This window comes from Toxorhynchites rutilus, chromosome 2 (genome assembly GCF_029784135.1).
Source record: "Toxorhynchites rutilus septentrionalis strain SRP chromosome 2, ASM2978413v1, whole genome shotgun sequence".
In the NCBI taxonomy this organism is placed as follows: domain Eukaryota; kingdom Metazoa; phylum Arthropoda; class Insecta; order Diptera; family Culicidae; genus Toxorhynchites; species Toxorhynchites rutilus.
This window is the reverse complement of record NC_073745.1, coordinates 151,434,375-151,451,980: the sequence shown is the minus strand read 5'-3', so window position 1 is coordinate 151,451,980 and position 17,606 is coordinate 151,434,375. Positions and strand designations below refer to the sequence as shown.

The 17,606-nt window shown below is 38.4% G+C and overlaps 2 protein-coding genes across 2 annotated transcripts in view; one reads left to right on the top strand and one right to left on the bottom strand.

Moving 5' to 3' along the window:
* LOC129770874 (protein O-mannosyl-transferase TMTC1-like) overlaps window positions 1-17,606 on the bottom strand; it is a 585,978-nt gene that overhangs the window by 15,708 nt on the left and 552,664 nt on the right. The gene's annotated exons all lie outside the window — the stretch shown is intronic.
* LOC129770876 (uncharacterized) lies at window positions 7,327-14,397 on the top strand. Its single transcript, XM_055774028.1, has 2 exons — window positions 7,327-7,571; window positions 12,331-14,397. The coding sequence occupies exon 2, from the start codon at window positions 12,673-12,675 to the stop codon at window positions 14,254-14,256; it is 1,584 nt and encodes a 527-aa protein (XP_055630003.1). The 5' UTR covers window positions 7,327-7,571; window positions 12,331-12,672; the 3' UTR covers window positions 14,257-14,397.

Genomic DNA, 17,606 nt, shown 5'->3' with positions numbered 1-17,606 from the left:
ACGTCTTGACTTCTGGGACGCCTTGGTCGGTCGGTTGTGGTGTAACGCCTCCCCCCTTAGATTCTCGTCCGTCCTCGGACGATCTTTCGAAAAGGACGAGACTCGGTAATGGTCCAAATTCTCCTTTTCCAATGGTTTGTTTAAGTTCCGTGGTGGTTCCAACATGGCTTCGAATTTCCAGAGTTGCTCTTTCCTTCGCTTTGAATCTTCTGTCGATGATATAAATGGTAAAAGAACAGATAATGATTAGCATGAGGAGGACTCCTCCTCCGATGGTTGTTGTCCTTTTTGAACGATGCAGGTCTAACTTTATGTCCTGCAGACTGTTAAGGTTTTCCAATTTGAGGTGGTTGATTTCATTATTCTCCTCTGTATAGTTTAATTGTATCAACTTATTTCCGTATATTGGGAGAAGGTATTCTTCACTATTTCCAAAAGTTACTTGGTTATTGAAGGTGATGTTCATCACTTTGATTGTACAGTTGTTTGTTTCGATGATTGTCGGGGTGTTGATCAGTCTGGAATTGTTGCATGAATCAGAGATCAATACATTTTTGTTTGTGTCAACAAGTATGACTCCTTTCTTAATTTCTTCGACACGGATGGGTTGTCTGACGGGTTTTATGATACATTTTGGTGTTTGGTGATTCAGAAGGTTATAGATGCAATCATCTTCGAGAAGGGTTGTAGCTTCGCAAATGTCGCAAAGTTCGCTTTGTCTGTAAATGATGTCTCCATGCTTTGCCACCAGTTTTACGTCTGTGCTGATTCGTGTACTGTTTATGTTGAGCGTCTGAATGTTGATCAGGTCGAACTCGTTGTCCCCGAGGATGGGTATTTTCACCAGTATTATAATTTCACCTTGGCTTACAATAACGCTTCCTGAGCTGTACTGGAATATTTGATCTAAATAGTCTAGCTTTAGCTTTTGAGCATTGAGTCTGTTGAAAATGTACTTCTTCTCTTCAAATGAAAATAAATTTCTGTTTAAAATGTTGAGTTTAGCAAACTCGATTTGTTCTTCAATATTTCCGAGAATCTGAATTATAGAGTCAAGGTTTACAATCATGTTGATATATTCCAAATCTGCTCTGGTTACCAAAGAATTGTTCCTCTGTTCCACAATCTGTTTATTGATCTTTTTGAGTACGTCTGTTATGTTATTAATTTTGTTTTGTATTTTTTCGTTAATGATTATTTGTCTTGATATAGATTTCGATAGTAAATTTTCCTGTTTCTCTAAAGTTCCCAAACTATGGTTTATAATTTCTAAATCGTCATTATCAGGGTTTCCTGCTATTAATTTTATTGCTGTTCCTAATGCGTTTACTAATGCTCTTTTACTTCTGTGGGAATACAAGCTCATCAATTTACCTTTTGAGTTTTGTATTTTGAAATCTAAAGTACTTCTTAAGTGGTCTATAACTTTAATATTTCCTGCGATTTTTTCAATGTAATTGATATTATGTTCGATAGAGTGGATATTAATCTTTTGGATAATTCTCTCGAATCCTATCCTAATCCTGACTTGTTTTAATTTTATGGCAATTATACCATTGTTGTGAGATAGATCTTTAAGTTTTGTGCAATTTATTATGACGATGCATGAAAATCTGCAACGAGAGTTAAATAATTGATTTATCGGTTATTTCTTTATTCTATTTTTGTGGATTTTAATATTATTGACGTCTTCAAATGTTAGTTCGTTGTTGTGTTTAATCGTTGTTATTTTAAACGGATCTTTGTCCTTTGTTAAACGTTGAGAGTTTTTTATATATTTAATTTCGCCTGGTTGAAGATCTTCAGGTTTTTCGTTATTCATATTTTGTTGTTCGTATTTATCTTTTCGTCTATTTAGTTCGATTTTAACTGCAGATTGCAGGTTTTTAGATTTTTCAGATATTTCTTCCATATTCGTAGATCCAGAGTTATTAAAAATCAAGTTTCGCGGTTGGGTTTTTATTACTGAGTGGAAACTATTATTGTAAATGTCGATGGCGATATTTACTTGCTCGTTTAATGTTAAATCTTTAAATTTTGCTTTGTTTGTGCGGAAGGTTTCAATTAAAGTGGAGTGGAAACGTTCCACGATACCATTTGAATTGGATCCACTTGCGAGGTGTATCTCTATATTGAGATCATTTAGGAATCCCATAAAGTCTATGGACCTGAAAGATGGCTCTTGGTCACTCACTATAGTTTGAGGTCTTCCAAAATTTCGAATGTGTTCGGTTATTGCGGTTTTGATATCAACTATTGTTCTTGTGCTTAATGGAATCGCGTTTGCAAATTTTGAAAATGAATCAACTATGGTGAGCCACTTTTGACCTTTTAGGAAGAAAATGTCAATGTGGACTCTGTCGAAAGGTTTCTGTCCAAATGTGCTTTTTCTAATTAGTTTGGGTGGATTTCTGTCATATTTGGCTTTTTTGCAAATATCACAGGAATCGACATAAATTTTGACCTTTCGATCGAGTTGCGGGAAAAAGTGTGTTTGTAGAATCTGGTTCCGGTTTTCTTTGATTCCTCTGTGTCCGTATTGGTGAATTCTTCTTATGATCTCGTCTTGCTCGACTTCCATTCTGATGTCCTCCAACATGGTCTCTGAAATAAATACTTTGTAAATAATATTTGAGGAAAAATGTTTTTTATACGTCTCCTGCACTAGTTGTGCTAATGAGATAGGTACTTTTATACAACTCAAACCCTTCGGATTCAGGGTCCGTTTCAACGTTTCAACTATGTCTTCTTCGGTGTATGTTCTTTTTACTATTGTGTGTCTGTGATATTTTGGAAAAATTTGTTCGTAGGCTGCAAGTTCTACATTTCCTATTTTGAATATGACTTGTGTCCGAAAAACGTTGATAGGTTTTTCAGTATACCGAATAAAGTAGTCATCACTCGTATCCGCTGAGTGTACTGTCGTTCCGTCACTTTCGTCGTCTGAAGGTTCGTTTCCTCGCTCAGAAGGTTCAACATTTAGGGAAAGCGATGATTGCGAGTGTGCGTTCAGGTGTTTTTCTATGTTTACGCGCGACAGCGCGTCGGCGACAACGTTTTGTTTTCCCGGTTTGTAGATTAGTTCGTAATCGAATTCCTCTAAAGCCAGCTTTCCTCTAATTATTCTGTGGTTAGCGTTCGTGAAAGAAAATGTTAGTGGTTGGTGGTCGGTGAACATTTTAAACTTTCTACCATAGAGGTATGGTCTGAAATGTTTCACTGCCCATACTATCGCGAGAAACTCCTTTTCGGTAGTGGAATATCGTTCTTCCGTTTTATTCAAAGTACGTGAGGCGTATGCGATGGGTCGGTCGTTACCTGCTGGCCCTTGTGACAACACTGCACCAATAGCGTGGTCACTCGCATCCGTTGTTAGTGAAAATTCTTTGCTAAAATCAGGGTAAATTAATACCGGGTCGATCGTCAGGAGTTGCTTACACTTTTCGAAGCATGTTACTACTTCTGGTGTAATTTCGAATTCAATATCCTTTCGGAGAAGTGCTGTTAACGGCTTTACAATTTTTGCGAAATCCTTAATAAATCGCCTGTAGTAGCCAAGCATTCCTAGGAATTGTCTCACTTCTTTTTCGCTTTTAGGTATTGGCCATTGCCTTATTGCATCAATTTTGTCGCTGTTTGGTCGTACTCCCTCTTCAGAGACTGTATGACCTAAAAATTGCGTTTCTTTCCTAAAGAACTCGCATTTGTCCAGCTGAATTTTTAGTCTTGCTTCTTTCAATTTTGCGAAGACTTGCGACAAATTTTTCAAGTGCTCTTGAAGCGAGCTGGAGAAGATGATGATATCGTCCATATAGACGAAACAACATACTCCTACTAAATCTCTCAGAATGCAATCCATGACTCTTTGAAAAGTCGCTGGGGCATTCTTCAAGCCAAATGGCATACGAGTAAACTCATATTTGCCACCGTTTACGGAAAAAGCAGTTTTTTCTGTATCTTCCTCCGCTAATTGAATTTGGTGGAAGCCAGAAACTAAATCGATTGTTGAAAAATATTTCGCCTTTCCTAATTTATCCAGAATATCCGTAATTTCTGGTATAGGGTATTTGTCATTAATTGTTTTCTCGTTTAGTTTTCGGTAATCGATCACTAAACGGAATTTTTTTCGTCCAGATGCATCGGACTTTTTAGGAACCACCCACACAGGTGACGTGTAAGGCGAGATTGACTCTTTTATGATTCCGTCTTTCAGCATCTTTTTAACTTGCTCCTGCACCTCGCTTTCGTACACGTAGGGGTACTTATACGATTTGGAGTGTATCGGAATACTGTCCACGGTGCGTATTTTATGTTTAATTTTATGGGTGAATGATAACTTATCACTTTCCACATATAAAACGTCGTTGTATTTCCTGATCAATTTCCTGAGGGTATATTTCTCCTCCTCATTCATATGATCGTCTCTTATGGTGTAATTTTCAGAGTCAACCTTTTTCGGTAGCTCTGTCAGCTCGAATGGGTCAACCTCTGTATCCAAGTCATTGCAAAGCTTGATCTCGTTCGAATTGATTTCCATCGATTTTTTTGTATAATTTTGCACTGCTACAAAGGCTGTGTTATTAGCACTTCTGTAGAGGCCTGGCAAGATAGAAAATTTTCCGTGAGGCTTTTCTTCCTCTATAAGAAAATCTCCATTTTTCTTGGTTTTCAATTTTATGAACTGATATTCTTGTTCATTTAAATTGATTTTATGTTTCTCGGGAAATCTCTTTTTCATTGCGAAAGTTTTTCTCCCGATCTTCAATGTATTTTTACTGACGTCGATTTTAGCATTTAAATTTCTCAATGACTCGTATCCGATGAGTCCATCGAAAAATTTATGAAATTTGAAAATGAAAAATTTCAGTTTTTTATTTATAAGAAATGGGTCGAAGGAAGCGGATTTATCGATTGTAAAGGTTCCCTTAATGTTGGTTACTTTTGAAATCGGTTCTGTTTTGCAGTTTTCTATGTTTACATGCTCGGGTGATATGTAATTTTTGTTCGCTCCTGTGTCGATCAAAAATTTCATCTCGCCTTTGGATGTTGCAATGGTGATGTAGGGAATAAAGTTATTATCGTTCATTATTTTTCTTTTTGTAGCGCCTCGGCCACGTGAAAATTTAGTTCATCGTTGACGAAATAATCGTCATCTTCCGAATCGAGGACGGATTCGTCCAGCTGTTCCGAAGTGTCAGGTTCTGTTTGATGATTTTTGCTGTGTTCTGCTGTTTCGTGGCTGTTAACCTCTGCCCGCGATTTCGCTGTCCTCATCGAGACATCGTCATCTGGCGGTGGAGCTCTAGCTTTGAATTTCGCAGACCCGTATGGTTTTTGATTATGCAAGTTATTGTTAGAATTTGAGGTGGATGGCTTCGCGTTAAAGTGATTGCCATTACTATTGGGGTTGGGAGACGGTTTCGAATTATGTGAACCGTTACTATTGTTGGATCTGATATTTTTATTTGTGTCAGATGGTTTTTGGTTTAACTTCTGCCTATATGCAGCGTTGGCATATTGTATGGTGATTGCATACGCTTCCTCCAGACTTTTAGGTCTGTAGCTTCGCACGTGCATAGACAATTCCTCTGTGAGCCCATCTATGAATCTAGTGAGAGTCATAAGGCTCACTAGATTATTTATTGCTCTTGTAGAGTTGTTATAATCATCCATTGTCGCTGCTGTGGATTTAATAGCAGTGTCTATGGTTTTGATTCGGTTGTAGTATTCAGTGATGGATTTTTTTCCTTGGTTTATATAAAACAACGATTGGATATGAGATGTCAAATCTCTCCTATCGCCGTATGAATTTAGAATAATTTCTTTGATTTCTGCCCAACTGTTCGGGTTGCCGGCAGCAATCAAAATTTCTTTGGCCTCTCCCACGATTTTATTCTTTACCGCTCTGACCAATTGGCTGTAGACCGGATCATCTCTGTATCTTTCAAAAAGATGCAGGGTGTTTTCGGCGTCTTCAAGCCATGCGTTTGTTTCCCGTTTGTTTCCGGAGAATGTTGGTAAATTCTTAATAGGATCCGGAGTTCTAAACTGCATAAACGGATCCTCCGCTTTTGCTTTAAGTGTTCTCAATTGCCCAATCAGTTCGTTCTGATTGTGAGTTAGGCTCCTTATGTGTTGGAGTAACCCTTGAATTGTTATTTCTTGTTGCGGAATTGGTGCATGATCATCCAATTCCGGGGCCAGAAGTTCCGGAGAAATCATTTGCTCCCGCTCGGCCATTTTAATAAATTTGTTTTTTCAAAAGAGTTTGTTCTACACTTCACTTGTTAATGAATTAGTTATTCACTTTGTGATATATCAAGTGTCCGCTTACCACTGGTGGGGGCTCGCACTTCTGAATTAGTATTTTGTTGTGTTAGGTTTAGATAATTGTTCGTGTTTACTTACAGGAAGATTACTGCTTTCATCTCCTGGAGTCTGGGTAGGTTGAATCGGTTTCCTCGTAGATCGTTCGTTCCAGGTGGCGGGATTAGTTTTCCTAACGGCAGCGAGTCCTTGATTTTCGCTCAGGGGGTCCTCTCGCTTGTTCGTTTGGTTTCTTCAGTAGATGTAAACTTCTCCTCTTTAACTCGGTGGCGGTGCTTCCAGATATCCGCTCTATAAACACTACTCACTTCGTTGTACCACTTGGCCAATGACTGCGCCAATAATGCCGTGACTTAACTCGCGGTTTTAAAAAACTTTTATTTAATTTCTAATTACCCTTTTTATTCGTTTATAACACTTTACATTCGGTTCATAAACCCTTATGCCCGTATTCAACTCGGCTACGCTCAAGACTAAATTCTATAGTCGTATTACAAGGCTTAAATAGACTACATCTGCTGATCTCATTATTTCCGTCGGTGGTTCGAACCTGATCGAACCTTTGTTCGCGTCGTTCGATTGATTTCCGCGGCGTCGGCAAATGTTGGTTTACACGCGCGGTGTAACTTTGACGCCTCTGTCTGTTGCTATGGGTCTCGGCTGGGCTTTTGCTGACGTCTTGACTTCTGGGACGCCTTGGTCGGTCGGTTGTGGTGTAACGTATATATATATATATATATATATATATATATATATATATATATATATATATATATATAATTACGTGATGGAGCAAGCCACGTGACATCAACACCAGCACAGAACGCATAAGTCAGCATTCTGCTCACAATAGGAAAACGCAACATCATCAACAACCTTGAACCACGCCACCCGATCAAAGTCCATAGACGCCACCATCGAATCCGAAATGTCTCATCAGCAGATTTAGGTTATTTAAGATCTCACCTTCGAATAGCTAGATCATTATGTGTACAACCTTGTAGTGATAAAGAGTGAAATAAATGTTTTTTTTCGATTAAACCGTGAATGTAAACGTAATTGGCGCTGTAGCAGTCGGTGACAGTTAGGAAGTGATAGTGTAAAAACAGTGGAACAGTGAGGAAATAAAAAACCTCACTAAAGTGGTACCCGCAGGAAGCGTCAGCAGCTAAAGGATTAGATCCGTTGCTAGATTCGAGGACCCCCCGGCACATCAACTTACCAGACTGGAACCCAGGACCCACGTAAGTGAATTATCCGCTTATACTATCCTTAGTTAAAAGTGATAATTTACAAAAATACTGATTCGGCACTACCAGATAGACCGATCAGAGTGCAAATTTTTTTAATCACTTTTGCCTCCCGCTCAACGAGCCAGAAGCAGAAGCGAATAAGTAAATTTTTTGCACATTCCCCCCTCTTGAGAACGACGCGCTCCAAGTAGACGTCAATTCTCACCTCCCCACAAACAAAACGATTCGAACAACAGGTGCGCATCAGGTTTCGTTCGCACAAAGCTAAACGCCGCGACGACAGCCAAGTACCGCTGAACAATCGTCTTTATGCCTAAAGTGACTAATAGTACAGCACTTAAAAAGGCACGGAAGCAATTGAAATTTGCTATCCAAAATACTGATCTATCCGAGACAGAAGAAAGTGTCGATTCGGATACTTCAGGTGATTTTTCCCACGTGCCCTTAAAGGACAATACACAAATACCTGACCTATCAGGCTTAATAATAACTGAAACTAAAGAAATGGAGGAAATTGCCGCACAACTTCGTGCTATTAATCAACAGATGGCACTCATTAGCGAGCGACAGCAACAACAGGAAAATACTTTACAGCTACTAAACCAACAAACTGAACAAGTCGTAACACACGAACAAGCACCAAATGTGCAAATTCAACATGAAATTCAAAATCAAATCCAATACAGAGTGGAAGATTTTTTCCGTATACCAGATCCGATAAAATCCCTCCCTACATTTGATGGGAACAGAAAGCAATTGACGGCATGGTTAACCACTGCTGAAGAAACGTTAGAAATATTCAAAGGAAGAGTGAACGATCAACTCTTTAAAATGTACGTAACAGCCATAACAAATAAAATCGAAGGAAGGGCTAAGGATATTCTCTGTTTAGCAGGGAATCCTAAGGAGTTCGATGCGATTAAAGACATCTTGACAAATGCTTTAGGCGATCGTCAGGAGTTGTCGACATATAAGTGCCAATTGTGGCAACATAAAATGACGGATGGCATGAGCATCCACAAATATTATCAAAGGAGTAAAGAGTTAATACAAAATATAAAAACTCTCGCCAAGCAGAAAGAAGTTTACAAAAATAATTGGAACGCTATCAACATTTTTATTGACGAGGACGGTCTCGCCGCTTTCATATCTGGGCTAAAAGGTCCATACTTCGGTCACGCTCAAGCAGCTCGACCCAAAGACATAGAGGATGCGTATGCATTCCTATGCAAATTTAAATCCCAAGAGATAGTGGCAAACAGCCTTGGTGAAAAACACCAAAAACCAACAAAAACACCACACAAATTTGAAGGTCCCTTCAAAGGAGGACCACCAAACATTCAAAAACCCACATTTTCACCGAAAAACGAAGGTGAAAATTCAAAACAATTTCAGACCAAACAAAACTACGGCACACCAATGGATGTTGACCCATCCTTGAGAAGTAGATTAACATTGAACAAAAAATTAATCAACAATACGGAAATGGAATCAAAGGGTAACGATTCATCCGACGAAGAAGATATTAATGAAGGAAATTCAAATTTTTACGGAACTGTTTCGGAAACAAACGAAACATAGAAAAAAACCAAAATTTTCTACCCTATCTTTTAATCGAAGATATCTCTAGCAGCAAGAAAATACGCTTGCTTATCGACACAGGCGCAAACAAAAACATTATCAGGGAAGGAATAATACCAACAGTAAAAAATACCAACACAACAAAAATAAAAAACATCTTCGGAACACATACTATAGACAAAAAATGTAAACTCAAACTCTTAGGTCCAAACATACCAGCACAAACTTACTTCATATTAACATTCCATGAGTTCTTTGATGGAATCATAGGCTCTGAATTTATGTCCAAAACGAATACGTTTATAGATTATAAAACCGGTACAATCTGCATTAACGGAATCAAGACTCGTTTTAAGAAATATATCCCCTCAAATAAATATTACTATCATACAATCACAGTCGAAACTGACAGAGACGGCGATTGGTTTGTTCCAAGATACCAAAATTTCTCTAAAAATACGCTAATTCAACCGGGATTATATTCGTCTCGAAACAATAAAACCACTATAAAAATACTTTCTAAAAACAAAGAACCGCTTGTCGTACCAAAATTGAAGTTAACAGTGAACAACTTTGAAACACTTTGTCCGATCCCCACTACTTCGAAAGATACACCCGATAAAGAAATTATAGACAAATTAATACGGACACAACATTTATCAAACTACGAAAAAAACAAACTTATCGAAACAATAATTGATAATCATCAAGTCTTACTTAAAAACGACGAAAAACTTACTTCTACGACTGCGATTAAGCATAAAATACTAACGAAAGACGAAGACCCAGTTTATACAAAAACATACCGGTACCCACATCATTTTAAACAAGATGTCGAATCTCAAATTCGAGAAATGTTACAAAGCGGAATAATCACACCTTCAACAAGCCCATATTCCTCACCAATTTGGGTCGTACCGAAGAAGATGGATGCTTCGGGCAAACGAAAAATCAGAGTAGTCATTGACTACAGAAAATTAAACGATAAAACAATCAACGACAAATTCCCGATGCCAGAAATCGAAGATATTCTCGATAATCTAGGCAAATCCCAATATTTCACCACGTTAGACCTAAAATCAGGATTCCATCAGATCGAAATGGATCCTAAACATCAGGCAAAAACAGCTTTTTCTACTAGCCAAGGGCACTTCGAGTTTACGAGGATGCCATTTGGGCTAAAAAACGCTCCTGCCACGTTTCAACGGGCAATGAATAACATCCTTTCCGACTTTATTGGCTCTATTTGCTATGTTTACCTCGATGATATTATTATCATCGGACACAGTCTAGAAAACCACCTAGAAAACATTTCCAAAATACTCCAACGACTCGTTAAATTCAACCTCAAAATTCAACTCGATAAATGTGAGTTCCTACGTAGAGAAACAAATTTCCTTGGACATATAATCACACCAAACGGAATACGACCAAACCCAGACAAAGTTCAACAAATTTTAGACTGGCCTTTGCCAAAAAACGAAAAACAAATTAGACAGTTTCTTGGACTATCGGGATACTACCGACGTTTCATTAGAGATTACTCAAAAATCACGAAACCGATGACAAAATATCTAAAGAAAGACCAGACCGTAAATACAAAAGACTCTGACTATGCTGAAGCATTCTCAAAACTCAAACAAACGATAGCCTCAGATCAAATCCTGGCATATCCAGATTTTGATCTTCCCTTTATATTAACTACAGATGCTAGTGATTACGCTGTGGGTGCAGTCCTATCACAAGTACAAAACAAAGTAGAACGACCCATTGCATTCGCGAGTAGAACACTCAACAAGGCTGAAACTAACTATTCAACAATAGAGAAAGAAGCTCTTGCAATAATATGGGCTATACGCAAATACAAACCCTATTTATTTGGTAATCAATTCAAATTATTTACGGATCATAAGCCACTTACCTTCATAAAAACATCCCTGAAGAATAACAGAATATTACATTGGAGACTAGAACTCGAAAATTACCAATATACAGTAGAATATAAACAAGGAAAAGCGAACGTCGTTGCAGACGCTCTAAGCAGGAAAACTGAGAACACGTTTGAAATGGACACAAATACCACCGACGATTTAAGCTCTCAACACATAAATAAACAAACAGATATTGCTGAAATAAATGCTCACACAGAAAATCTAACCATTGAACCAGAAGGACAGATGAACCAACAGAACCCAGAGACAACAAGATCAGACACCGAAGACCTGGAAACAGTACATTCAGCTGACGATTCGGACGATTATTTTATTAAATCAACTGAAAGACCGATCAATTACTATAGAAACCAATTAATATTCCGACAGTCAAGACTCGACATAGAAGCATCAGAATCACCATTCCCAAATTATAGACGAATAACAATAAGCATGAATGACTACGACGAAAACTCAATTACAGAATTCATAAAAAAATACCATAACGGGAAGCAAACCGCAATTTTAGCTCCAGAAAATCTAATTAATCTTATCCAACTATCTTACAAGAATCATTTTAGCAAATCAGGATACTTCGTAATAACCCAATATCAAGTCGAAGACGTCAGAACCGAAGAAAGGCAGAATCTACTAATCACAAAAGAGCATGAACGAGCACACCGCGGAATAACGGAGGTGGAAAATCAACTTAAACGAGCATACTTCTTCCCAAAGATGCACAACAAGATCAAGGCAGCAATCAACGCATGTGTAATCTGCAATACCCATAAATACGAAAGGAGGCCATATAATATCAAATTATCTCCGAGACCATCGACCGAAAAGCCAATGGAGAGAGTTCATATGGACATTTTTTCTATAAATTCCTTTAATTTTCTATCAATGGTTGATTCTTTCTCCAAATTCGCGCAAATGATTCCAATTGAAACCAAAAACCTTATTGATGTAAAAAACGCACTTTCAAATTTCTTTAGTAATTTCGGTACACCTTTACAAATTGTAACGGATCATGAAACAACTTTCAGATCCATTCAACTAAAAAACTTTTTGAATAACCTAGGAACATCTCTTACCTACGCCTCATCCTCAGAAAGCAATGGGCAAGTTGAAAAGACACATTCAACCATTATAGAAATTTACAACACAAATAAACATAAATTTAGAGACATGAACACACCAACACTAATTGCACTTTCTATCTCATTATATAATTCCAGCGTACATTCTGCAACAGAATATACACCGAACGAAATCTTGTTCAACCAAAGGAATGTAGTAAACCCCCAGGAAATTTCTAGTACAGCTAACGAAATTTTCACGAAAACAAAAATAAACATAGAGAAATCAAGAAACAAACAGACAAAAAACAATAACAAAAAAGAAGACCCACCCAACATTATTGAAGGACAGGAAGTATTTGTAAAACCTAATCTAAGAAAAAAATTAGATCCCAGAGCAGTCCAAACCAAAGCTCACCAAATCACTGAAAAAACGTTTGAAAACAGTAGAAAGGTCAAACGACACAAGAACAAAATAAAGAGAATCAAAAACGACCATCCATGTATAAGTTAATTCTATCATTTTTATTTTGTCTGTTTCTACAGAATCATTGCCAACATCTAGAAATCAAAAACCTAAATCAGGATCCAATACTACTATTACATCTAAAACACTGTTACATACAAACCGGCATTATAAAAATTGTTCACCCAATAAATTTAACTATACTCGAAGAAAACGCTAATACATTTTTAGAAATTTCAAGAAGAATAGATAGAACTTCACCCATATCAGATCTAATCATACGTAAAAGCAAACAGATAGCAGATAGCCTAATTCAACTGAAACCTATTAAAAGTAGAAGACAGAAACGATGGGACAGCATTGGAACAGCCTGGAAATGGATTGCAGGAAGCCCCGACGCGGAAGACTTGCGCCTCATCAATAGCAGCCTAAATGACCTAATCGACCAATCAAATGAGCAACTCAAAGTGAACCACGTAATTAACGAGAGAATTACAGCAATAACGAACAACATCAATCAACTAATCGATCATCATACTTCACTCAACACCATACTACTGAAAGAGATGGATGCAATCACATTATTACTATCCCTGGATGCAACCAACAATATCCTCGAAGAGATCGAAGACACTATACTGAGATCACGAGTATCCTTGCCAAGCAGTAAGTTACTAACACTTAAAGAAATTTTTCTGATCGAATCAATTCTGAACGAACAAGGTATTACAACTGATTTCCCAGAAGACGCCTTGAACTACGTGAAACCAAAAGTAGCCAGTAGGAATGACACACTGCTTTACATTTTGGAAATACCTAAAACCCATGGGGATTGCCAAATAATCAAAGTCATCCCACTTATCGTCAATGATACTGTTATTACAGACGCTCCAAGTTACATCATTAAATCAAACAAAAAACTTTTCACAACGAACGAACCTCAAAAGACGGTCCAACAGCTACATGAAACACAGCCATTTTCTGACCACTGTGTTTTTCCTATAGTAATGGGACTAGAAAGCCATTGTTATGTCACCCAGTCAAACCAGACAACAATACAATCCCTTCCAGGAAGCAAACTCCTGATAGTCAACGTAAAGAATCAATTCATTAGTTCGAATTGCGGACCGCATAATCGAATATTAACAGGAAACTTCCTCCTAAATTTCGAAAAATGTAGCATCCAAATTGAAAACGAGACCTTCGTTTCCGAGGAGATTATCAGCAACACAAAACAATTAATTGGAATATTCCCAGGACTATCACTAAATAAGTACATAATCAACAAACAAAACTTCTCAACTTTAACCTGGCAAACGATGAATAATCGGCACCGAATTGAACACATTGTATTACAGCAATTCGAACATAAAAGATGGTTCTACGGAATACTTGGAAGCTTCTCATTCACCACTTTCATCATTATAACAATAGCGATTATCTGTTTTCGCAGGAAAAAAGTTGTATTTACAGTTCGTTATCCCCGTTCGAACAAAAAGTCGAAACAGAAGAAACTAGGAAAATCTCAGCAACTGGCCGAGGACGTCCAATCTTACCCCCCGGAGGAATTACGTGATGGAGCAAGCCACGTGACATCAACACCAGCACAGAACGCATAAGTCAGCATTCTGCTCACAATAGGAAAACGCAACATCATCAACAACCTTGAACCACGCCACCCGATCAAAGTCCATAGACGCCACCATCGAATCCGAAATGTCTCATCAGCAGATTTAGGTTATTTAAGATCTCACCTTCGAATAGCTAGATCATTATGTGTACAACCTTGTAGTGATAAAGAGTGAAATAAATGTTTTTTTTCGATTAAACCGTGAATGTAAACGTAATTATATATATATATATATATATATATATATATATATATATATATATATATATATATATATATATATATATATATATATATATATATATATATATATATATACAAGAATGAATGCATCGTATAGATGATTGGTGCAGTCAAGCGATCAAAAGCAATGAAAGTAAAACTGTCTAAGCCAATATTTCTGTCTGATAGTTAAACATTATTGATAATTAAACACATTGTTAATTGAAGTGGAAATTATTTTTTAAAAAAAATTTAAGGAAGAAATTAAGTATGAGTAAATAATGCTAGTTCAGATAGACGCTTTTTAACGTTGCTAGAAAGATAATCAACTGCTGAATATACACAAAAGTGAGAGAGCAAACGAGTCTACTGGTTGAAAGGGTTCATAAGATAACTTTTGCATTTGTCCTCTAACGTTGCTCAATCCTTGGCAATAAGAAGGCAGAATATATATATATGCAGAAGGCATATATATATATATATATATATATATCCCCGTTCCCCATATGACTCGAATGAAGAGCGGCTTGGACATTCCCTTCACGTCTGTCAGAGGTCCTTCTTCGATAACTTGATGTGAATGATATATTCGACGTCATCGCTTACCTGGGGAACGTAAAGTACCCGGTCCCCTGTCATTCGTTTTTTTTTCCAAAATATATATTTTTATCAAGGCTCACATGGCCTTAGCCTCACGGGGCCGGGAGTTCAATACTTTGACAATTTTTCTTATTATCTATGTTAGTAATATGTAACCGATTACTCGCGGTTGGCTCGAGGTTAGTATTACAAGTGTTTTCGTAATTCGGATGTTGCTGTCTCCAATGCTCTGTACGTGTGCCCGACACGGGATACTTCCTATTGGGATGCAGCTGACCCTTAATCAGCAACGCCCCCTAGTCTGTACCTCATATCTAGCGTGGTGCGTCTTTCTCGACTCGAGGAATCCAGGATAGAATGGTCACTAACCGGCGTAATCATCAGTTCATGTAGAGTTGTCATGAGCGGTACAACCTTTGGCTCTTGTTGAATGATCAGTGGACTGCACAACCTTCGGCCCGTGCATCTGTAAAGAGTGTGTGTATGTATTGCCGCGACTAAGTAAAAGTTTATCGATCGGATAGGAGGGATATGAAACGGGGGCACAACGAAGGAAACATCATTAAACGTTGACATCGGCGTTTCTGAGGAACAGGTATAGATGAAGCAGAAGATCAGGATCACGGCTACCTAAGATATCCCGGACGGGGATATCCGATTGTCTGCTTTGTGCTCTCAGTGCTCTACAGAGCTGAGAGCGAGCAGTATGGAACCGGATACACGACCAGATAACATGCTCGATGTCGTGGTAGCCATCGCCACAATCACAAAGATTGTTTGCTGCGAGCCCAATGCGATAGAGATGCGCGTTTAGGTTGTAGTGATTGGACATAAGCCGAGATATCACGCGAATGAAATCACGACCTACATTCAACCCCTTGAACCATGCACTCGTCGAGACCTTAGGGATAATCGTGTGTAACCAACGACCGAACTCATCTTCACTCCACATGCGCTGCCAACCTACGAGCGTGTACTGACGAGGAATGTGGAAAAATTCATTATAACAATTTGCCTTTCAAAAAGTGTGCCTTCTAAAGCGCCCACCTTAGCTAGCGAGTCCGCTTTCTCATTCCCCGGAATCGAGCAATGAGAGGGAACCCATGCTAAGGTAATCTTGAATGATTTTTCGACCAAAAGACTCAATAGTTGTCTTATTCTAGTTAGGAAATATAATGAGCGTTTATCAACCTTCATTGAGCGGATTGCCTCTATTGAGCTGAGACTGTCTGAAAAAATAAAATAGTGGTCGATGGGCAATGTTTCAATGATCCCCAGTGCGTAGTATATCGCACCCAGTTCAGCGACATACACGGAACAAGGATCTTTGAGTTTGAAAGAGGCACTGGAATTTTCATTGAAGATGCCAAAGCCAGTGGACCCGTTTATGAATGAACCGTCAGTAAAGAACATTTTATCAGATCTAACTTTCCCATATTCTTTAATTTATTTAATGTCAAACGTCTTCGACCTAATGGTTGTACAGACTGCTTATAGGGACTTAATTCTATTCTTATAGATTAACCTACTAATATTAAAATCGAACAGTTCAGATACCTCGTTAAAGACGCGGCAGCAAGCGTCTAATGGATTATTTTGCCCATATATGGTACGGTGATTAGGCATCGCCAGGACTCGATGGTGGCGTAGCTGTCGGGATGGTGCGTGTAGGCTAACGTTTCGAAGTAGATAGCTGCAGTCAATTTTGTCTGTCAATACATCGAAAATAAAAATTCTCTGTAGCATCATTCGTCGGCTTTCCAGGGTTTGCATTCCAATAAGTGCACAGCGCTGTTCATAGGGTGGTAGGTTGGTTGGATCATTCCAGGGCAGGCCACGTAGAGCATACCTTACGAAGCGTTTCTGAACACGTTCGATGCGCTGGATATGTACAGCGTGATATGGGGCCCATACTTGTACTGCGTATTCCAAGACGCTGCGAACAAAAGCACAGTACAACGACTTCAGAGCGTAGACGTCATCGAAATGAGCTGTGTTGCGTCTCAAAAATCCAACCATCGCATTTGCTCTTGAAATTGTGACCGAGACGTGCTCATGGAAACGCAGCTTGCTGTGAAGAAGAACTCCCAGATCTTTGATTCTATTGACTCTCTGCAGTGGCGAGAGATTCAACATGTATCCGTGTACAATAGGGGAGCGAGAGCGCGTAAATGTGATGGCCTTGCATTTTTCAGCGTTTACATGCATTCCATTTTCCTGGCACCAAATCGTTAATCGCTCAATGTCAGCTTGCAGTATGCAGCAGTCTAAATTTGAATGTATTACTCGGTAAATTTTCAAATCATCCGCATATAAAATTTTCTCCGAACATAACCTTTCGCACAGATCGTTAACGAATAATACAAAAATCAGAGGACCAAGAATGCTTCCTTGTGGCACACCAGATGGAATCGTAAATTCGTTGGATCTAGTACCGTGGACCTTGACAAGCTTTGCGGGATGATAAGTATGAGGTTAGCAGGTTTATGATCCAGGATGGTAAACCAAGTCGATCCA